This window comes from Larus michahellis, chromosome 13, assembly GCF_964199755.1.
Source record: "Larus michahellis chromosome 13, bLarMic1.1, whole genome shotgun sequence".
Classification (NCBI taxonomy): Eukaryota; Metazoa; Chordata; class Aves; order Charadriiformes; family Laridae; genus Larus; species Larus michahellis.
In genome coordinates this window covers 6391623-6415623 of record NC_133908.1, presented here as the reverse complement: position 1 = coordinate 6415623, position 24001 = coordinate 6391623, and the positions used below count along the sequence as shown (strand labels likewise).

Here is a 24001-nt window from a genome sequence, read left to right as displayed (position 1 = left end):
AGTTAAGACATTTGATTACATGAAAATGGTAAATGATTGTGATTCTGCTTTATGATTCTAATTTCTTTTGTGCAGGAATGGAGTCTTGAAAGTAAATAAAAGATGTACTGCAAAATTTGTTTAAACAAATTTAATTATATTCTTTTTCTGGATGTAATACTTGGGAAGACATAACAGGTTATTTTCACTGTATGCATGTAATTATTTGACATGTTACAAAGCTATTGGTCTAATTTATGTAAATTCATATTTAGTTGGAATTCAGTGGTGAATATGCAGCCCAGAAATGGGAGCTTTTGAATGAACCATAGCAGTGATTGACCATTCAATTTCTGTTTCTCTGTCAGCATGTTTGTATTTTATCTGCAAAGCTCTGGAAAAAGACTGTCTATATAGCAAAGGATTGGTTCTGAAGGAGAAGATCTTTGAGGAGCAGCCTTGCCTCCGGAAAGATTCTTTAAGGATGTTCCTCAAATGGTGAATGCTATCTTATACTAAATACTGAATTTGGAGTGTTAAATTTTGGGTTTGGGGGAGTTCAGAAAAGCTGGTGAGATATAATGCTTTAAGCTTTAACAATATCTTGCTCATCTGCCTTCTAAATAATCAATGTTAAGTGTTGGTGCTGTTTACAGAATGTTCTTCAGTAATTACTTTTGGAGGGAGGTAGGAAGAGGCAAAAAATCAATTTGCTGCTGCTGCTCACCTATTTTCATACTTAGATCTCTAGTAATCATCTGCCTCCATTTTATTTTACTTACTGGCAGCTGATATCTGCAGCATTCATTTTTGTTTTCTTTTCCCAATTGAAAAAAACAAACCAAGCCACTTGTTTTTTGATTCTGGATTGTGATATCTCTGAAAAAGTGGATTATTTTCACTTTCAAAAATTCATACCTAGAGTCTACAAGAAAATTTTCAACTCCAAATTTTATTTTTGATGACATGAATTCCTCAAAATAGCACTTTGGAATGAAAGGAATTTCTCAGCCATACAATTGTTTTCTGAATGAAAAACTTCTGTCCAGGAAAGAAAACAAAACTTCCTGCTTTCCTTTAATGTCTCAGTGTTTGGAAAACAGAATAGGACAATCTTCCTTTATCTTTTAATTTTTAAGGCAGAACAAAGATTTTGGATGGTGAACGCTTCTATATGCATGCTATAAAGTTTGTAAAATAATGTTATTTGAATGCTTGTTTTAACACTGTTTGTTATATTATAGGAAGATATCAAATTAATCTCCCCAGGCTTTTAAAAAAACACAAACAACAAAAAAACCGAACGAACAAACAATAACTTTAATTTGTCTTCATTTCTTATTATTTCTTAGTGACATGTCTATCCATAATGTAAATGTGAGTGCAGCTGAATCAGGAAGAATCATAGATGAAGCACTGGAGCTACGTAAGAAAAGACAAGCTCTGCTAGTGCGTGACAGAGAACCAGACCTCAGACTGGTCCAGCCAATTCCCTTTTTCACGTACGTCTTCATATTTTCCCTTCTTTAAGAGGTTTCTCTGAAACCTTTTGCTGACAACCGTGTTGCACTTCAGATTTCTTCAGAACGCTTTTTTTTCTTGTGAAAACAAACAAACCCCCCAGTGTTTTCATATTTTATGAGTTTATAGGTTGGTTTGGTGTGCTTATGATTTTAGCATAAACCCCGTATCTATCAGTTTTCAACCTTTGAATTAAAACCAGTAATGTTAAAAAAAAAAAAAAAAAAAAATTTCATGACGAATGGTTTGGCAGCCATTCCAGCTGAGTTATTGGCTTTTTCATATATGACTAGTTTGTACATGAACTTCAAAGTAAGTTTAGCTTTTTAAAAATGTTTTTACTATTGGGATGATGGAAACTGGGAAACAAATTACAGTTCTTTATTTGCAACAATATATAAGGATACTAACAAGTTGTTTTATATGTCTTTATTAAGGCATAAAGGATTGGGTTTTGCTTTGTTTTTTTATTGGACATATTTTTCTGGAATATTAGTGGGCTCTGCATGTACGTCCTATTGCAGAGAAGTTGCTTCTACTTGTGGATAAGGGTGAGATTTTTTTTTTTAATCGTCGATTGAATGCAGAACCTGAAAATGGCTCCTCTGACACTACCTTTTTTAGGGTTCAGTATAGAGTAATTTCCTCAGCTACTGCATAGGCCTTTTTTTGTTAGAGGCTTTTTTTGAGATAGGTGAGTTATTGATTCCCATTTCCTTCCTACTGCAACCAACTCACCAGTTTCCTCCTGAAAACTTGCTGACTGCCACATTTTGTTCTTGTTTTTCTGAGTGGTGTATTCTAGAAGGAAAGCTCCTAAGGACCTCTGTTCCAGGCCTGAAATTGTCAGTGGTCCATATGACAGGAAATACAGAAAGATATTCTCCATCTTTTCTAGTTGTGGGACAGATTTTGACACTCAAATGTGTATTCCTTTCCCACTGAAAAGCTGCTCTTGCTACCTCTAAGCTGTTGGAGAAAAACAATGTTAAATGCTGCTAGGTTTGTAAATATAATTTAGAAAATAATGTGATAAGAATTAATGAAGTTGTGATGCTATTGTGTTTCCATATGCAGGTGGAAGTGTTTAGGAGAAGCTTTACTTGCCATGTATCACCACCTCACAACATGTGATCCTCCTCGACCCAGTCTGGGAAAGAGAATTGATCTCTCAGAATACCGAGACCCAGTTCAACATTTGACTCTTTCTCCTACCTCCGCTCCTGTCAGTGTTATTCAGCCAATTCCTGTCAGCACTAATCCAGTGGTGCCAGTGCCGGAACCTGTATTACCTTATACTCCAACAACACCCAACTTTCCAAGTCACAGTCAGAATTCATTGGAACCAGGAGCTACTGTAGGTGAGCAAGGTACTTCAGTTTGAGATTCAAGATATCTTTCCTACTTATCTGGGTAATAAAAGCACTAGAGAATTCGTTGGGAAATACTGTCTCTAAACTGCATGTTGGTGGACTCAGAACCTTTTCAGCATTTATATAACATCTGGTAGAAAAAGTGAAGTGGAACTCTAAAATTAAGTTCTGTTAACCCTTCACATTAGAAAAGGAAGGCCACCTAAACTCTCTGAAAATCATTGATTCCTGACTAAGCCATAGGACAAGTGTTCAGGACAGTGGACTTTTACTTTCCTATCTAATGGAATCGAGAGTCGGGTTGATTTGTTGTTCTTGCACTCCAGTGCAGGAATATCTGCCCTCTTCTGGTTTTGTGCTGTTGACTCACAATTCAGTTTTTCAGTCTTTAAGGTTAGAAGGATTGTAGCTCCATTCCAGCAGTGGTGGGTATCAACCTTTTAATGTTTTGAAGAGTCTTGAGCTCCTTAGAGTGAATGAGCTGTCATAGAAAAAGGTGGCTGGATTATTCTTCTGCTCATATGTAACTTTAAGAACCTGAGAGAACCAAACTGTCAGCTATATTTATTTGAAGTCTGTAGCAAGAGGTTTGAATATTTTATGCTGTAACTGTATATGTATTTACATATCTATGACTAACAAGGAGTTACCAGTATTTTGTTGATATTCATGGGAATTTACAGGTGTTTCTGGAGTTAAAGGCAGTCTTCTGATTCCTATTTCGGAAGCTTCTTGAAGACTAAAATAATGAATCCTAATGAATAATGAAATGCAGAATTTTCAGTGAGTCTGCTTCTTGCCTCACACAGCATTTTTATATAAAATGCCATAGCCAGTTTATAGTGATTTTTTTTATTTTTTTAAATTGATTTTTAAATTTATGACACGGTCTTCAAAAGGAAACCAATGAATCTCAAATGTTGCTGTAGAATAAAATAAAGTGTCAGCCACCAATAAGTTGTGGTTTTGTTTTTTTTAAGTAAAAAAGATCATCTACTTTTTGTTTGGCAATTTAATCTGTTGATGTTTCTTTTTTCTTTTTTTTTCTTTTTTTTTTAATTCTGTTTCTAGGTGACATATCTGCAGGTGATAAATCTAAGAAAGGTGTGAAACGAAGGAGAATTACAGAAGACAGTGGTGAAACAGCAAAAAGGAGATCTGCTAGAGTCCGGAACACCAAGTGTAAGAAAGAGGAGAAGGTTGACTTTCAAGAGCTGTTGGTGAAATTCCTTCCTTCCAGGTACTGTACAGTAATAACTTTTCATTAGGAGAGTATCAAGAGCTAAGTAGAAGAAGCTGTTGGGGGTTTTGTTTGAATTATATGCCTCAACCTTAAAACCAGTAGACCCATGTTATTTTTTTGAAGCAGATGTGATGCAGTGTCTTCTCATAAATTTAATGAAACTGTTTTTAGTGAAAATTATTAAAAACTAATTGAAAAATAAGAAAGCTTTTATTAATGTGAAACTGAATTAGAGGACAATGCAGATGTCAAAATGGATAAGATAAATGAGGTAATCTTGGTTTGTACAAAATTTGGAAACTGGATGTAAATCTCTGAATTTGCTTCAGTTAACGTACTTTCACTGTTAAAATAGGCACAGTGTGCCATGTTTAGGTTTCAGTGAAAGAAAAAATGAAGATTTTGTTGATACTATGGTTTTTGCCCCTCTTTCACACAGATTAAGGAAATTAGACCCAGAGGAGGAGGAGGACCCTTTCAATAACTATGAGGTTCAGTCAGAGATCAAAGAGGAGAATTTCCAGCACGTTGGACCACATAGAATGTCATTTGATTCTACAACATTTATGGAATCTGGTAAGGATTTCATTAGAAACCCATTCTTTCTCTCTTGTTTCTTCCATATTGGATGCTTTTATATTTTCTGCATTTTCCTATCATATCTAGAAGGTACAGAAGTATATGTTATTTTAAAAAGTATAATTTTAGAGCATAGAAATATCTCAGTTGGTAACAGGTGTGATTTTTTTTTTTTAAATCTGCTTAATTACTATATGTAAGAGCTCTGTTGTGTGGAGTTTCTCATTTAAACAGATTGGAATACAATAACTTAATTCAGCATGTATGCAACACAGGAGAACTGCTCCAAGATTAGTGCATAAAACACTGTTGAAACATACTTGTTTCAAGTTATGATCTACCTTAACCTTAAACACATAACGGCTTTGTGTTTATCTGCTTTCTAGAAAAACAGGATGTTCATGAATTCCTGCTGGATAACCTGAACAATGGTGGGATCTTGGAGCTGATGATGAGATACCTAAAAGTCATCAGCCAAAAGTTCCTAGTGAAGTGGCCTCCTGGCTTGTGTGAGGTGGTCCTTAGTATCTATAATAGCTGGAGAAAGCATAGTAGCAGTCTTCCCAATCCATTACTGAGGGACTCAAGTAATCAGCATATCAAGGTAATAAAACACTTTTCCTTGTACTTCTATTTGCTGCTGTGTTGCCAGAAGGTACCAGAAGTACCTAACTGAAATCCAGCAATTAGATGTAGGTTTTACTTACCTCTGTCTGAGGGGCTGCTTCTCCTGACTGTTGCATTTTCACAAACTGTGGTATGGTGCAGATCGCATAACACTTTGTTCCTGAGCTCCTGAGCATACCTGGGTGATCCTATATGCAAGCGTACCTTATAGACATAATATGAATACTGTAACCATAAATATATTTTACTCCTTTATACTGTTGTTGCTCTTTCCTCCCTCCATTTGTTTCTGATATGACACAAAGTTTTGCTTTGCCATCAGGTGAGTAGAGAGGCAGCTCTGTTCACACTGGCTGATTGAGGGTCAGCATTTCTGCTCTACATAGAGTAAATACAGTTTAGTTTTAAAATAACCTGCAATTTACAGTAAAACAAAACAAAACCCAACCGAAAACAAACAAACAAAAAAACCAAACCAAAACCAACACCATCCCCCCAGCATCACCATTTTATTGCCTTTATAAATCTGTAGATTTCACAAATGCAAACAGAAAAAAAGTTAAGGTCATGAAATTAATGTTAAAAGGGCTTTGTGATACAACATGATTCTTCTTGGATTATAAAACCAGTACTGATACTTCTTGTCCACTGAGCCTGCCTATGTTATATTTTCAGTGTTAGCAATGTGCATTCATTTTCATGACTTTGGTATGCAGTTTGAAATATTTTTTGTTGGATCAACAGTATTTCTACTTTTTTTGCAAATGAAAAATAAAATCTGTAAACTATGTACCATTCACTTAGTTTATAAAACAAACAAAAGTATTATATGTAGCAGATGTTAAATTTTTTATACATCCTGTGACTTTTGTATTTCAGTGTATTTTTCATGTATACATACCCATTTTTAAACAAATGTAAATGTATTTATAAATGTATTCCCTTGGGTCTCATTATGACTGCATAACTGCTTGCTTGTATGTAAAATTTAAAAAGTCAAGACTTTGTAGCTATACTATTAAAAATCACTGTCCTCATGCTCGTCTATTCTCTTTCATCCTTGAATTTATTTTAAACTTGATCTGCAAGCTATCCTGAGCGTAATAAATTTGGGTTTTTAAGATTGTAAAGGGCTATTCTGGTAAGCTATATGGACTTCAGAATCTTTTCACAAGGACCTGTTTTTTTATAGCTGGCCCTGTAGCCCTTATTACTGTGAATTTATCAGGAAATAGTCTATTCGTCACTGCACAAAACTACCTGGCAGAGATCCATGGTGATGTGATTTTTAATATACTCCTGAACTTTATCCAGCAAGCATTAATAAACTGATAAGACTATGGTACATACTCAGTGTCATGGAGATAAATACTGAAAAAATTATAGGATATAGACTTTTTATTTCTCAAATATCAGTACTTCTACTGTATTCTGGGAACATGCTTTTAGCATGATTTAGCAATTTAATACAGTTTTATCTCAAGAGAGATACAAAAATAAGGATGTCACTTTTTTCTAACATCAGGCAATGCTGTTGTGACTACCTTCTATGAGCTGAGATTTTTATTGTTTTCTAATGCTCTTTCTAAGTATTGTTTGTTTTGTACATGTTGATTTGTAAATGCTATTATACACCTTTAGACGGAGGAAGAAGTAGTTATAGCTTGGGAATAGAAATCCCAAGAGGACAAGATGAAGGTTTTCTTTGAAATAAATTGCAAATTTATTGGTGTATTTTTTTTATTCTTCTATATATTTCTTCCTTTGTATTCTTTTTTGATATCTCTGTACTTTTTCTGAAGGATATGATGTTGATGAGCCTTTCTTGCATGGAACTCCAGTTAGATCAGTGGCTACTGACGAAAGGGAAGAGCTCTACAGGTAAGAACTGGATGTTACTTTCTTCGGACTCTTAAAAACACTCAAGGTATATGAAGAAATGTTTCCAGGAATTTGTTGGATTTTTAGAGCTATCTTTTCTTAATGAATATCTTTCAGTTCTCTGTTTTATTGGTCTATCAGTTGTTTGCCTTAAAGTAGATAAGTACTTTTAAAATACTAAGATATGTGACTTTTTTCATGGGATGCTAGTAACTTTATGATAAAACGTAATTAATTGGTTTGCAGTTTCTCCACGAAATTGCCCTGCTGTCTCTGTGAATGGAAAATTTGGTCCTGACTTCCCAGGAACTCATTTCTTGGGAGACCTGTTGCAGCTGTCGTTTGCATCCTCGCAGCGAGATTTATTTGAGGAAGGCTGGATGGAGTTTGTCACTCGGGTGTATTGGCTGAAAGCTCGCTTTCTAGCACTGCAGGTTTGTTTTAAGTTTGATTTAATAAATAAAACTTTTCCCAAATTAAAATTGATGTTGTTCAGATTTGGGAATCTCAGCTCATTTAAGCATGTGGATAAAATAATCTCAAACCATAGTGATTTCATTTTACTCTTTAATATAATTGACTATCCCTAAGGGTAGAGGTGGCAGTGAAGTAGGTCTCGCATGCTAAGCTAATATTTCATATGTTTAATGTGTAAATCTGTTTAAATTAGCTTGTGTTCAGCTTAAAAAAATATATATTTGGATCAAAATTACTTGGAGTAATATTATGTAGCTGCAGAACATGGATTTTTTTGGGACCTGGACAAGTGGGTACTATCAAAGTCACAGACATTCCAAAATGCAGCTTTCGACTGGTGCCAACAGTATGTTTAATTACTCTCCCCTCTGCTTTTTCAAGGCAGCATGGTTCTTTTGGAGACATTTAATTTAATATGCAGATTTTGAAACAGAGGGTTTTGAACATATCACTAAGGGAATAATTTGAAAGAAATATTATTTGATCCCAGACTTTTTTTCCCCTCCAAGTGTTGTTTCCTCAGGACATCAAAGAGTTTGTGTATGTGTCAATTATGTTTAAGTCAACTGTCAACTAATAATATGAGTCAGTTTCATAAGTGTGACCTAACCAGTCCCTTCCATTTTTATTTTTTGCATATAAGGATTCCTTTCTGATGAACTGACTTGAGGAAAATTGAAAGTTCCTATATGGATACTGCCATTTTTTCTTTAGGTATACAGTTATATTTTTGCCTGTGTAGCTTGCGTTCCTCTCCTGACCCCTAAACTTCAGTATCTACTTCAGTTGGCCAGAGCGAGTAGAATGCATTCACTTTGCAGAATATAAGAATGTTTCTTGACTCAATGTTTTTACTGGCACAAATGGGAGACTTATTTCTACTGTTTTGCCTTTCCATGTTTTTAAAGGAAAGGGATTTTAGCAATCCATTTTAATCTTTCAAAATCCATATTAATCTTTATTTTAATTTGAGATTGTCAATTGGATTTGGGTTTTATTTGGGAGGATGTGCAGTAATCACACTGGCAGTGCCTGCATTGAATTTAAATGTTTTCTACATGCTTTAGAAACCCTTGCTGCAGACAGGACTCTAGGGTTTTTTGTTTGTTTGTTTTCCTCTGTACTGTTTCTGTAGGGAGACATGGAACAGGCACTCGAAAACTATGATATCTGCACTGAAATGCTCCAGAGCTCCACTACAATGCAAGCTAAAGCTGGCAATGAATGCAGCATTGTAATACGGTTACCTAATCTACATGTGGATTCTGTTGTCTCTTTAGAAGAGGTAAGAATTAATTTGCAGGTGTGTTCTCCTACTATAGAATAATTAAAACTCAGTCGAATGGGTGAAGTGTTACATAGTAGGTGTTTTCTTCCTGGTTTATATTCCTGGATGTCGCTGTAGCGTTCACATAGCTTTATAGCTAAACTACTAGGAGAAATGTCAGTAGTCAAATGTATGTGAAGTCAAAATAAAAGTTGGATCGTGCCATCTGTGATGTTTGCAGATTGAAAAGAACCTAAAATCTCTGGAGAGATGCCAGTCTTTGGAAGAGATCCAACGATTGTATGAGGCAGGAGATTATAATGCAGTGGTGCATCTGCTTCGTCCAACATTAAGCTTTAATGGTTATGGCAGAGCAAAACATCTGGAATTTGTAACATCCATACCAGAGAGACCAGCTCAGCTGCTTCTCCTACAGGTTTGTGTCTTAAAAAATCATTTTTAGTAAAGGAAATGATCTTTAAGGTCCCTTCCAACCCAAACCATTCTATGATTAAGACTTATTCTTGAAAACAGGATGAAAGGATTTCTAGAGTGGGTGTTAACGGTTAACAAGTCTTATTTACAAAGCAAAACCAAGTATGTAAATGATCCGAGCAGCATAGGTTTATTGACATCGTTAGCAATATGCCAGCTTTTGCTAAATGAATATGTCACTAAAGATATAATGTGTCTGAGGCCTACATGAAATGATCAGAAAAACTGTAAATTCAAATAAACTTGAATCATTTGTAGAGACATCTTATGGATGCATTCATGCTATCTGCATCTGCAGTGAATACTTCCTGCTTTTGCTGATGTTGACTATATGGTGATTTACAACCATTGTGAAACTTAAGAGTTATCTAGCATATGAATGATTTTTATGATGGTAGTGTATCTGTCCTGCATGAATGACAAACCATTGATAGATACATCCGGTATAGTTGCTATAGATTTAGTATATTTGACACTATGAAAATAAGGGTACAAATAAGCTCAGATGTAGGAACAACTTGACCCTATCAGATTCTCTGAGCGGGGGGAAAAAAAGGTTTGCACAAAAAACAACTGATGCTCTTTTAACTAGACTGAAACAAATCCTACAGCCTCCATCCCATCTCGTGACCCAAACTTGGCAGAGTAGGAAGAAGCAGGGGGACGTTGCTATAATCCTAGCCTTATAGCTGCTGTTTTGTTATTTATGAAGTAATAAAATGGTAGTACAGGGTTATAAAGATCCAAACCCTGTTTCTGTAGGGCCTCTATTCAACTGCATATCATTAGAATTTTAGACCTAACGCCATCCCTTTCCTGATTTTTTTTTTCTTGCATCTCTTATTAAAGCAGAAAGATTCAGTGATGACTTTTTTGAAATTTCAATCCTACTTCTGTATTTGTCATTCAGGGTCCATGCGCCTTCTATTGTCCTTTTTTTAATGTCCTTTTTAAAGGTGTTCTAATTTCATTGAAGTAACCCCATTAACTGTATATAGTGTATTGCTTTGTCCTGCTGTGCATTCATGGCTTAAAATAAACCCTTCATCCCTACAATAGATTCTTTTTTCCATATTTACATTCCCTAGGACTCCCTGCTCAAACTGAAAGATTACAAGCAATGCTTTGAACGCTCAGAAGTTGCCTTGAATGAAGCAATTCAACAGATGATTAATATGACAGCAGCCTCTGCTAAAGAAGAGTGGGTTGCTACGGTAACACAACTGCTCACAGGAATAGATACTTCATTATCATCAGTCAACAGCATCCTGAAAGACTCTTCTGTAACACCAAGCCTCGTTCGATTAACAAACAACCTGATTCAGGTAACCTGCTCACTTGCACTAGGAGAGAGGTATTGCGTGCTACAGACCTTCAGGCGTGATACAGCTGCTGTGTCTGAACTGCCACCCACTCACCGGAATGTTTTGTGTTACATTTTTGTTGGGGGAAGGTGAGGGGAAGATAAGCTAGGGAGGGGAAGATAAGCATTAGCTTCATAGTCTTTATTTTTGTTTCAGTATCTTAGAGATGCACTGAGCACACCTGTGCTAGGATCAGTAACAGCAGGTACCTTCAGACACCAAGCTGCCTGAAATAATCAAAGGATTATAGTAAAGATAACCCAAGGAACAACACTTAGGGTATTTGAAATGGTGATAATGCGAAGACTGATTGAGCTGGCTGGATGCAGTTTGTAAGACGGCACTGATCATGGCTGTGTGTGCTTTGGGCTAGAAGACAAGATACCGTAAGCCTTATGAACATGGTGGAGTTGCTTGAAAGCGCTGGCCAAGCTAAGGGTTTTTCCAGTAAAAACAGAGAGGGTGATGAGGACAGGAAAAAAACTGATGTGTGGACTTTTTCTAGCACTACAAATACAACTAATTTTAGCCTTTTAAAGAAGGTATTTTCAAACCTTAAAACTACTGAATGACTATTTTTCAGTCCAGGTAACAAAAGTCATACTCTCAGTCCTGTTAAGAAGCTAGTCTAGTTAATGTCAAAATTCAATGTGCTTGTAACTCTCAAATCTCCATTTACTTCAGTAAAAGCCAAGGACATGCACTACTCACAAAATTATACTGTCATTGTATAAATTTGTATGTGTGTCACTATCTTATGGAATGTAATGGAATTCTGGAGAACAGAGTATTCTTTGTAATATCCTAAATGGTTTCTGTAGTAATGATAAATATGATTCTTTATCTACCTAAATACTAATAAAAAAACCTGTTGTATGAGTGAAAGAATGTGAGAAAAGTGTAGGACTTCAGAAACTTCTGGCACTGTGGCAATAAAATGGGCAGTTGTCTATGAGAAATGCTAGGACAATGGTTCCATGACACAGCATTGTGTTGCTCAGAATTTTTTCATTTACGTCATTTATATGGCATCTATTAAGGATTCTAGTTGGTCTTTAACAGTTGTTTCAAGAACTGGTAAAGAATTCAGGAATTCTTTTAACTAAGTTTCTCTTCCTTGCTGGGTTGTAGATAAATTTCTCGTGCAATAATGAGGCCTACTAGCACTAAGAATTTATGCTGCACGTTTGCATACTTTGAATTGTTTGTATGTGGCATTAACAGAGAAATAACTAGATAGAAAATGACAATGCAAGAGGAATGTCAGGGTAGGAGAAATGATCTTCTACCCTTCCCCATACCACTTGATCTTATTTGTAGAACTTTTACCACTGCTCATTATGAGACTCAACTTTAGATTATTTCCTTAGGATAAAATGCATTACCAACTTTGCATTGTTTAAAAAGGATTCACAGCTGATGCTTATTTTGTAACACTTTGTCTGTATGTCTGCTTCTTTATTAGATCATAGACTGCAGCATGGCAGTCCAGGAAGAACCAAAAGAACCGTACGTCTCCTCAGTTCTGCCATGGATTATCCTGCACAGGATCATCCAGCATGAGGAAGAGGCCTTTCGATCCCTTTGCTGCCAGCAGCAGCAGCAGAACCAGGGAGAAGAAGGTGGGTTAATTTTTCCCTTGTATATATTGGAGCTGAGCTCACAACCATCTAGATCTGGAATATAAATAAGAAAATACTTGTCATCTTGCCCTGCCATCTGAAGAGAGTAGAGAGGTATGCAAACATCACTTTCTTATTGCTGAGGAAAATTCTTTTTGCCAGATGAAGCATTGGCTAGTTGGATTTAACTCAGTTCTGTGCTATTTAAATATTTACCAACTTCTTTCTTCCAGTAAGTCCTGATACCCCTATGTTGCCTTCTTCACTCATGCTGCTCAACACTGCGCATGAGTATTTGGGAAGAAGATCCTGGTGTTGCAATTCAGATGGCGCTCTTCTCAAGTTCTATGTAAGTGTTAGCATCATAGAATAATTTAGGTTGGAAGGACCTCTGAAAGTCATCTGGCCAACCCCCATCTCAAAGCACGGAACGACTTCAAAGTTATATTAGATTGTTTATTGCCTTGTCTTCATGTTAAGAATGCACTTTTAAATCCACTTTCCTTCTCCCAGACAAACGCATGAACATTTCGGTCAGTTTAATCTGAATAGCAAAGGCTTGTTATTCCAGACCCCTGCCCATTGGTATGCTTTCTAAACAGGACTTTTTTGTCAGACAAGATATCCCTTTGGGCATCCCAGTGGGATTCCATATTCATCTTCTCTCAGTGATTCTAAATAAGTTGCACACTTCACAGAACTGAATTTGTCAAGTGTTATGTAATGTTTGCACATTTTCAATATAGGTAAATACTGTTTAACATGTAAAAAAGAGCATATTTAACTATCATCCAGGAAAATTCAGGTTTGAATTTTGCAGTTAAACTTGGTTATTTGTTTCTTCCAAATCACAAGAGTAAAGATTTGCAGGCCATCATCTATCCTCAGTTGCACATCTGGAATGCTATTATCTCTCACAGACCTGAGTGGTGTTACCTGGATTTGGTCCTGGCGCTTTGGCTGTTCTGCTGTTGATAAATTTGACTTGTTTGATTATACCTGCATTGATCTTATACCACAGACCGCAAAAAAAAAAAACCTATTTTTTTCTGTTATTAACTAAATATAACTTCAAATATACATATAGAGTTCATCTACTGAGAAAAGGTGATGAGACTGAAGAATTACTTTAGGCCTTTGCTTCCCTGTGTCTGAAGGGTGTTCTCTGCACTGTTGTTCACGTGAGTGTGTTAGAAGATGTAATATGCTCCAGAAATGGGTGTCTGGGCAGTAATGCTGTAGCATTATTAGATGAAAGGAGATACCCATTTGTTTTTGACCTTTTTAAGATTATTCCTTGAGGTCTAGTTCTTATACCAGAAAAGAAATTTCCCATGGTTGAAGGAGAATATTTTTGTGTGTATTGCTGTTTCCTCACTTTATCCATAGCTTAGAAACCGAAGTGCAGTGAGCTTTTCACTGTGCAGAGTACTGACAGTCGGGATAGCCTGGCTGTTGGCAAACCCCCGATAATGCGGTACCGTGGCATTCATAAGGCAGTGCTTTACAGGGATATTTCAGTGGCACTTTACAGATTCAGCTTGACTTCATTGAGGTTTATTACCTTCAGCCAAGAGAAAATCGTGATTAGTTCTGCATAGAGCTACTCGTGAATCTCTTAATTTCCCTTCTCAGCACTCCCTGGAGCTTATTAGCCACAGCTCAGTGCCAGGCCCCATCTACCTCTGCATTTGAGCAGCAGCGTGTCTAGGACAGTAATTCAGACAGCTAGGAAGGATGGCGCGGAGAGCCTGAGGGGTTCTGCAGGAATCAGCATACCCTGGTATGGCTGGAGCTAATGAACAGTGTTTGAACTGAGGCTGATTCAGCGTAGGACTATTAGATTATCTCTGCATCCTACTCTCCTCAGTCTCCCTGGTATTAGGAGCGTAATGCTGATACACCTGAGTTGCCTCTGCATGGGTCTGCCTTGGGTCCAGAGGGCTTATTAGCTCAGGCTCTGTGCTTCATGAAAATAGATAGCCTATTTCCAGGCTCGAGCTTGCCCGCAGATGCAGTGCTCCTAAGTGATGAATCTAAATTGTGTCTGTACAGTGTGCCGGTATCCACAGCCTGGGGAGTCTGATAGTATGCCCTGTGAACCTGGATAAACTACAGATAATTGAGAGTTGTGAATGTATTTACAGCTAGATCTTTGCAAATGTCATCAGATACTTTGAACAAAATCTACAATTTTCAGGGTCAGAATTGCCCAATTCTTAAACTAAAATATAGTATGGTATTATTGAGCACAAGAATCTAGTTTTCAGAGACAAGAGGGTGTTGGAAGGGTAAGGAAAGACAAAGATAAAATGGGATGAATTATTTGAAGAGAAAGGCAGCTTCAAGAATGTTGAACAAAAGTGTGTTTTTATAGACTAGTATTAAATGATCACCTTCTGTAGTTGAACTGTCTGCTCAAGTACATTGTATCCCCTGTGTCTGAAGACGGTGTGCAAGAGGAGATGTTAATACTTAGTTAAGTCCTTTAGCAATAGTCAAAGTCTGAGTTATTAAGAACTGGGTTACTGCCAAGAATTTAAAAGCTGAATAAGAACACAGAAGATTGTTTTGAACACTGTTCAAGGGAGAATTCTGTTACTGGTGTTAGATGTGATTTTTGTTTGCAGCTGTAGGAATATCATGCCTTTCTTACAGTATCCTGTGATGTTTACATCTTCCTTTCAACTTTTTATCTACACTTTTTGCAAATTTCAAATGTTCACAAATTCTTACAGGAAAAGTAGTAGAAATAAGGTGTCTGCTGTGACTCAAAGATGATTGCTGTGACTCAAAATTTCATTGAAATGCCTTCTAAGAATTGTCTTTACTTTTATTTTTCAGCGTTTGGTTGCTTAATAAATGGTACCTTGTTCTTAGCACACTGATCTTTTAAGCAGAAGAGAATTAACATCTTATAGTTAATTCCATCACTTACAAACGAGCTTCTTACATGTAGAATGACAGAATTTTGCCTCGTGATGATGTGCAGTGTTTGTAGTGTCAGGAAAGTCAATCGTGATGAGAAGCTTCTTGTAGCATGCATCGTATGCATAAATAATTGAGTTTACAATCCTAGGTGTTGAAAAATGATAAATGATAATAGACAGGCAGCTGAAGTACTGTAAAAGGAATATGATGAGCTTTTATACGAATTGCAAATAGGTGAATGTTTTGCATGTTAAATGTATGACTGCAAAATGTCAGTTGAGGAACCTCCTAAGTTAACCACTGTCTTGAAGAATGAATGTGGCTGGCTTGGAGAAGTCAGATTTTACTAAAATGAATAAACAAAAGTTGATGCCTTCCATCAGAGGAAAAATGTTAAAGGAAATTACTTAACAGTTAATAGAACTCTCCTGGTAGTACACAGCTTCCTAAAACTTGAGAGGCAAATGACAGTGGAGAACTTGATATTTTTCTGTACCCTTCAGTCTCACAAATGATAATTACAGTAGAAGCATTTCTCTTCTACCACCTCAAATGAGTTTTAGACATAGCAGGTGCGCTTTGGTACTGGGGATACACACAAAACGTATTAGTGTTGGGTGTGTAAGATACTATTAATTTCTGCTTAACACATTTCATTTTTTTAATTTAAATTTCATAATGGAACATGTTAGAATTGATTCTTAAAATTCAATGATTGTGTGTGGGTTTTGTTTTGGTTTTGAAGTAAAGATCCAAAATCACACTATGCAGATTATTGTTGGGGAACATATTTTTATTGACTCTGAAATGTCTTCCTGGGTATGTTCTTTTTTCGTTTGCTTTTTAAGGAAGCTTAGTGAAAATTTTCAAGGAGTTACCTTTTGTCGTTTGGCATGTCAGTTGCATTCAGAGTAATAGCATCTTCCAAAATATGCTACTGATGGGTTCTTTCTGCTGTAATCTTGAAGTTAAAGATAGAAACTTGCTACAGTGTTTAGTCATTTGGGATCAATCCAGCCACTTTCCTTGGTGTGTAGCCATCTGTATAATACTATTCATACTGTGCAATTCTATATCCCTTTTAGCCAGATTTTCATTAGCTGTCCCTTCGTTTTCCACAAAGTCCTCTCCATCCCCTTTTTTCCATGCAGAGGAAATTGATGTTTGTGAATTCGGGGAGAAATTCTTCTTTGCCTTTTCCTTATTGTCAGCGTGGACAAACTGTAGTGTTTATATTCACAGAAGCAACTCAGTGTGTAGTGGAAAATTTTGAATGATCTTAAATCTGAAACATTAAGCTGATACCTAATCTCACTGATTAAAGACAAGAGTTCATGAATTAACATAGAAAAAAAATAAAAGCATGTACTGCAGTTACAGTGCCATTGAAATTACTTGTGTGAGACTGGTTTACAGAAATATGGATAATATTTGGTTGTAATTGTGGAAAAATGCACGTAGTTCCTTAATGTTCTCATCATCTGCCTTCAGACAACTGGGTAGCTTAATGCAGTCTTCAGCTCGCAGATGACTTTATCATTGATATTTGTGGTGTTCTAGGTTCAGGTACTACAGAAAGAACTTGCAGCATCTACTTCTGAAGATACTCATCCATACAAAGAAGAGCTGGAAACAGCCTTGGAACAGTGCTTTTATTGTTTATATGGTTTCCCTAGCAAAAAAAGCAAAGCAAGATACCTAGAAGAACATTCAGTACAGCAGGTAAGATATGTATTATTTAATGTCAGTGGAATATCCTGAAGTGCTGAAAGGTATACCCTTGTTTGGTTTTAATGCGTCTTAATATATTTTGGAGAAAGATTACTTTTATTTCCTTGTAAAATTTACGCATTTTACATATTCTAGAAAACAAACTCATTTAAAAAAATATGGAAGCCTTTATGAATATAGAGGGTCAGATACTTGAAATGAAATGCTAGTATAGTCTTATTCACAGTAGTCTGCCATTTTGAAACTATTGACAAATCAATTTTATTGAGCCATGACTTTCCTATTTTCAACAGAGAAGAAGTTCGAGTTTGAGGAAAATTAGAAAGGAAAAAAGTCAGCTTGAGAGAAGAGAACTTAAACAGCCAGCCTTGCAGTTTATGAAAGTGAAAAATGTCACTGTTAAAAATTATGGAATTAAATTATACTATAACTTATTTTGAAATCTACAATGGTAAATATCCGGTAGCTGTTCGTGAGAAATGTGTGAGATTCAGTTGAGTTTGGGAGAGAACAACTTCAGAGTGCCTTGGGAAGAGGGTTGTAGTATTAAGGAAGGGACAACAAAACCAGGTCAGCAATCCTCTGTCTTGAAACATCACTGATTTTGTTCAAAAATCTCAGATGATTTTTGTGTTTACTAAATGCAAGTGATCGTACAATTTTAAGTGAAAAAGAGTTTCGTACAAGCAAGACAATTGTCTGGCTCCTTTGAACAGACCTTTTTAAATACACAAATACTGTTATGTTATTACTCGATATTTGTAAATTCTCTCACTTAAACTTACCTGTTAGAAAATCAAGGTAATGAGAAAATGGGAATAACTAAGAAAAAGGGAGGTATAAGGAGATTACCCTGTGTCACTCTAAAAAAAATAAATCTGTTAAATTTGGGCATTTCTGGATCAGAAAGTTCTTCTTGAAATCATTGGCAAATTGATTTTTAGAAACGCAACTTCCCCATTTTTAGTACAGAAGCAAAATTTACTGTAAAGAATAAGATGAACAATAAAAGGAGGAAAAACTTTGTCTAACAGAAGAGAACTGTAAATTTTAGGATGTTTTTTTTTTTACCATTTTCAAGCAAGAAAAGTGAAGGGAAAATGAGAAATAAATTCTTAAAGTACCTTTCTGTAGAGAGTTTGAAGATTTTTGACTCTCAGAACTTTGTCTTATTCCCATTTCATTTATTCTTCTTACTTGAGTTTGAAACTGAAGGTGTAGAGCTTTTCTCCTCCATATTTTACCCATGATCCTCAGTGTCACTCAGGATGCTTGCAATTGATTCTTGCTTATAAACAACTTTTCTGAGCAACTCTTCTAAGCAAGTAGAATGACTTTATTTTTCAGTCACGTACACTAAGTTACAGCCCAATATCTTAGTCTCTTAAATCAGTGAGTAGTGTGCTATACTTGTAGCATAATATTGTGCCACAAAAAAGCGGCATAAATTAATGGCTCCTTTACCTGTTCCGTTCTTGAGAGGTTTATTTCCTGTTAGCGTAGTATCTATATTCTTACAAACTAGAAAAGCCATAGAAACTCGTCATTAGTAGACTTCTGAATTTTGCGAATTTGAAATAATTTTTTTCTCCTCTCATCTACTTCCCTTTTCAGGTTGATCTAACATGGGAAGATGCTTTGTTTATGTTTGAATATTTTAAGCCTAAAACTCTTCCAGAATTTGATAGTTACAAAACCAGTACTGTGTCTGCTGATTTGGCCAACCTTTTGAAGAAGACTGCTACAATTGTTCCTCGAACAGACAAGCCTATGCTGAGCCTAGATACTGTGTCTGCCTATATTGAAGGAACATGCAGCAAGGTATAATTAGTTGCTTTAAAAAAAAGAAAAATTGAAAGGAGTCAGAAGTTATTGTTACTGTTTTTATGTTGACTTTGAGATGGTTAGGGGAATGATTTATTCCATGATGTTGGATTTCCTCAGGTAATTTAAATGAAATAAGAATGACACTACGAAAGCTTTTAGGCTTGGAATGGCAAAATGTAATGTTGATTAATATGGAGTCAGTATGAGATGTTCATTAGTGTTTGTAAGTGCTCTGTGTATCTGTGTATCACTGTCTTCATATTCAATACCTTCATATTCTGTGATGAAAAGGCTACTTTCACTACAAGGAAGAAGCAAGTGTGCAGCTCATTTAATATGAACATTTTATTTAATCTGAACTTTTACATATTATTTTTTTTTTTTAATTTTCAGGCACCATCTCTCCCAGATGGTGCAGACTATTCTCCACCAGTGGTGACTGAGTTGTACTATCTTCTGGCAGACTATCACTTCAAGAACAAGGAACAGTCTAAGGCCATTAAATTTTACATGCACGACATTTGTATTTGTCCAAACAGGTTGGTGTTATTGAATCCTGTTGCATAGCATTCATTCTTCTCACTTCTTTCAGTTCGGAAAAGCAGACAACAAAAGATACTTCTTTTGGTTTCAGAAGTTAAAAAAAAACAAAACCAACAAACTTAAACCTGCCTGCAATCCATTATCATAGGTCAATTGTATAACTCAGGGCATCTCTAAAACAACCCAACAAACAAAACAAACCCCCAAACTTAGTGTTAAATATTTAGTTGTTTTGAAATTAAAACCAGAAAATGAAAGGGGGGGCAGGGAAGCTAAATTAAAATCAAGAATAACTGGGAAGGGCAAGGACTAAGTCAATGTTTCTCTTTTGCACCTTTTGTTTTTTTGTTTTGACGTGCTCATGCACGACAAGGAATGAAAAATGTCACTGTTTAATAGCATAGCTATAGCACAAACAGCATTCTTTAGTGGATTAGCTGTTTAGGCTGACCTCTTTCTAAAAGTATTGATCTTGCTGCTAGAGAACTACTCAGAGAATACAAGCTCAAATAAAGTATTTAAGTGATATTTAAACCAAAACACCTTGTTTGTTGATACAACTTACTGAAATACTAGCAAGATTGAGCGCTCTCATCTTAAAAATAAGGCATGTTTTGAATAACAGTCTTCTAAAATGAAATTAAATAATCTTTAAATTTACTGTAGGGTTTGCATATTAGATATTGGCTATCATTTTAATTCTCCTTGAAGATGATATATCAGCCTCAGTAACAAACCCCCTAGTTTGACAGATTTGAGACAAGAGAACTGTTTCTAAATCCAGTCACGTACCAGAGACAAAAGGGAAGGTGAAGGCACAGAGCAATTTTACATGTGAAATCTACAGAGGAAATAGCTGCAGCGTAATGTTATTGAATCTTCCAGTCTGGGAGCTGCGATTAGCAGATTGCTAAAACTTTTGTTTGAAGCTTGATGAAGAAATTACCATCCCCTACCCCCCACCCCCATTTTTCTGTAGTTTTGATACTTTAGAACCTAAACTCATAGATAAATGAGTGGAATGTATTTTTACTCTAATGTGTGACATTTTGTTGATCGGAAGGTGCTTTATGTGGTAGCACAGTATAACCCAGCCATATGAGATGTTACTTCTTCAAACGTCTGTATTACAGTTCCCCTTCCATTCCCCTCAGGAATCTGAATATTGAGGTCACTTGACCCAGAAATGGGTTTTCAATTGAAATCAGCAAGAAATTACAAGCAAAAATGTGAGAATATTATGATTATTCCTTTGGTGTTAGAATCATAGCAAAATTGAAAAATTCCAGAGCTGTTGACCCCAGATGTTAATGTGAGACTATAAAATATGGAAACTACTCTTCAGACTGTATTGTCAATGATCTAATAAACACAGGACCAGATCCTGAACGGTCCCCTTAGTAAGCAATCTTTATTGTTCATCAGAATTTTCCTACATGAATGCATTTTGGTTTTTGTGACTTTGATGTTGGATGATGATGATGATAAAGACCATTCACAGTTTAGTCCAGCAATACAAAATGTCATAATGGCTGTCTGCTGGCCTACAGAAATAAAGGCTGGCAGTGTTTGGACAGGACAGCATGGTTACTGAGAAAAGAAATCAGTGGGAGTGCTGCCCTTAGAAGTATATACATCCTGGTTTTGCATGGCAAATAAACCTTGTTGTTTCATGTGTGACAATTACTGGGGACAGTGCTTTATTAGGAAACCATTTTTAATAAAATCAGTATGTTTAGGCTATACAACAAAATGAAGATTGTCTGTGCCTGTGCCATTCGGTGTAATGTTTAGGGGCGAAATTGTTCATGTGTTGTGTTCTCACTTGCATAGGTTTGACTCGTGGGCTGGCATGGCTCTGGCTCGGGCAAGTCGTATTCAGGATAAGTTGAACTCTAATGAATTGAAAAGTGATGGCCCAATTTGGAAGCACTCTACTCCTGTCTTGAATTGCTTCAAGCGAGCCCTAGAGATTGACAGCTCTAACCTCTCCTTGTGGATAGAATATGGCACTATTTCCTATGCCCTGCATTCTTTTGCGTCCCGACAGCTTAAGCAATGGAAATCAGAACTCCCCCCTGAAGTTGTGCAGCAGGTGGGATCTAACTAAGAGCAGTATGAAATTTTTAAATATTTTAAATTATCTTTTCTAATGTAATAACTTTTTAAATTAAATAGTTACATGCTGTATACCACATATTAGACTGTATGGTTACTTGGTAATATTGGAAATTCTAATTCATATAAGCTGATGGTGTCAAGCAGTATTTAAAGGTTTTTTTCTTTCTTGTGTAAAATTAGTTTGAGCCTGATCTTTGAATTATCTTTCAAAGGTGACACAAAATTGTTGTAACCTTATGGAAAGAGAAATTATATTTACCTTACCTTTCTGTAAATGTCGTACAACGTTTCGAGGAAAAGGTGAAATGTATAAATATTTAAATAGCGAAAAGATCAGGCATTACTCTGATATCTATGTCTATTTGTCATCTCTTGTATCCTAAAGACATCCTCCCACTTTTCTACGTTTTTGGGCTATTTACTCAAACAATAGATAAAAATGAGGAGGCTGATAGAATTTTCATAGAAAAACTTATTACGAATTCATTAGCTTTTTATGCATGATGACTATGAAACAGTTGAAGTTACTATGTAGTTTATTGCTAAGCCAAAATAAGCAATTCCAAATACTCTCTGACAGTGGTAAGAGTTGCTAGGGGAAATACTTTGTCTTTTTGGACCAGTAAACTCTGTCTTGCGGCCTCTTGGCTATGAGGGAATGGCTGAAGAATTCAAGGGGTAATGCTGGAGTTATTTTGTATTATAAGATAAAAGGTACAATTCAGGGAAGCTACCTGAAGTTATGGATTAAATCAGTTTATTTAGGACTACTTGAATCTTCCTTTTTTCAAGTGAATATATTAAAAAGGCATAATTTCCTAAAAAAAGCTCTATTCTAATAAAAGATCAATTAGAACAATATAATCTCCCTTCCAGGAGATATCTCTACAGGAATGTGTTTCTCATACATAAAATCCTTATTATTCTCTTCTCCTTACAAAATATTTGGGAAAGGAAAGGCTATGTTATAATTCTTGAAGTGCAGCAAGTGCTTAGGAAACTGTTATAGCCCAACAATTTAAATTTACAAACTTCTTCAAAGAGAGAAAATTACATTAATGCATCTTTTGACCTAGTTTTTTATGTGACTTTATTGGCAGCTAACCTTAATTTATGCTGCTGATGTTAATTTCTTTGGGAGGAAAAGAATAAAATATTCTTGCCATTTTCAGCTCAAAATTAGATGTATTACAAGCCAGATAAAATATGTTTCTTCACAAATGATGGTGGTCCATAGTGGCTCTATCAGACTTTAGTTGCAGAGCAGAACAAATTTTTTTTTTTTCTTTTAAGAGTTAATATAATTACAGCACTGAAAAAGCAGAAAAAATACTTTTTGTAGACATGTATATTGGTTTGTTATTTTACAGATTGGTATTTATATGCATGTTCTTACACTTCTGTCTTGCTGTTTTGTTCTGGTTATTTGCGTCAACAGTTACTGGAATGAACAAAAACCTATTCATAAACACATTTTGTGGGTCGTCAGGATGTATTTGATTGCTTGGATATGTTCGGTGTCTTTTAGGTTGAAAATGTTTTAAATGATGTACCTTGTTTATGCACTTTTATATGCCGGAGTGTATTTTTAGAATTTTTTATCCCAGCCACAGTGAATTCATGTATTCTCAACACTTCGTTTGATCACAGATGGAAGAGCGTCGAGACAGTATGTTGGAGACAGCCAAGTTGTGTTTTACGTCAGCATCTCGCTGTGAGGGAGATGGCGATGAAGAGGAGTGGCTTATTCACTACATGCTGGGAAAGATTGCAGAGAAGCAGAAACAGCCTCCTGTTGTCTATCTGCTTCATTACAAACAGGCAGGTCATTACTTGCATGAGGAGGCTGCCCGATATCCAAAGAAGATTCACTACCATAATCCACCAGAACTTGCCATGGAAGCGTTGGAGGTAAAGAAAGTTAAATACGTAAGCTTGAAAACCTTGTTCTCTACAGATAATGGAGTATCAGTTATTAGTTCATATTACTTGCCCAGAGGAAGCTGTGGCTGCCCCATCCCTGGAGGTGTTCAAGGCTGGGTTGGATGGGACTTTGAGCAACCTGGTCTAGTGGGAGGTGTCCCTGCCCAGGGCAGGGGGGTTGGAACTAGATCTTTAAGGTCCCTTGCAATCCAAACCATTCTGTGATTCTGTTACTATTAGGTATATGTACATGGTGCTCTGCATCTGGGAACATTTACAAGACTAACTTGGAGAATGAAATGGAGCCTGTTATTCAGGTTGATGTTGCTCTAAGGACAGTTTACGTTTAGAGTCTCAGTATTGGACAGAGAGGCAGAAATTCCACTTCTGTATTTTGCTGCACACAGTACATTAGTCAGTTTTTCTCAAAATCAAACGTGGATAGGTTTCACAAGCATCTCATACCTATGGAAGCATAAGTTCGTGCATGAGTTGGA

General features: G+C 36.1%; 1 protein-coding gene across 6 annotated transcripts in view; it reads left to right on the top strand.

Annotated features, from left to right (window-relative positions):
- CABIN1 (calcineurin binding protein 1) overlaps positions 1 to 24001 on the top strand; it is a 121294-nt gene that overhangs the window by 5422 nt on the left and 91871 nt on the right. For 4 of the 6 annotated variants that reach the window (XM_074607098.1, XM_074607100.1, XM_074607101.1 and 1 more), the window contains 18 exons: positions 348 to 477; positions 1332 to 1481; positions 2578 to 2870; positions 3945 to 4113; positions 4556 to 4692; positions 5082 to 5299; positions 7125 to 7203; positions 7450 to 7637; positions 8816 to 8965; positions 9189 to 9383; positions 10531 to 10767; positions 12272 to 12428; positions 12662 to 12777; positions 16920 to 17081; positions 18705 to 18911; positions 19311 to 19456; positions 21294 to 21555; positions 23232 to 23492. In XM_074607098.1, coding sequence (XP_074463199.1) covers positions 348 to 477; positions 1332 to 1481; positions 2578 to 2870; positions 3945 to 4113; positions 4556 to 4692; positions 5082 to 5299; positions 7125 to 7203; positions 7450 to 7637; positions 8816 to 8965; positions 9189 to 9383; positions 10531 to 10767; positions 12272 to 12428; positions 12662 to 12777; positions 16920 to 17081; positions 18705 to 18911; positions 19311 to 19456; positions 21294 to 21555; positions 23232 to 23492 — 3257 coding nt within the window. The remainder of the gene's footprint in view (positions 1 to 347; positions 478 to 1331; positions 1482 to 2577; positions 2871 to 3944; positions 4114 to 4555; positions 4693 to 5081; positions 5300 to 7124; positions 7204 to 7449; positions 7638 to 8815; positions 8966 to 9188; positions 9384 to 10530; positions 10768 to 12271; positions 12429 to 12661; positions 12778 to 16919; positions 17082 to 18704; positions 18912 to 19310; positions 19457 to 21293; positions 21556 to 23231; positions 23493 to 24001) is intronic. The other 2 variants (XM_074607102.1, XM_074607099.1) reach the window with 1 other exon arrangement.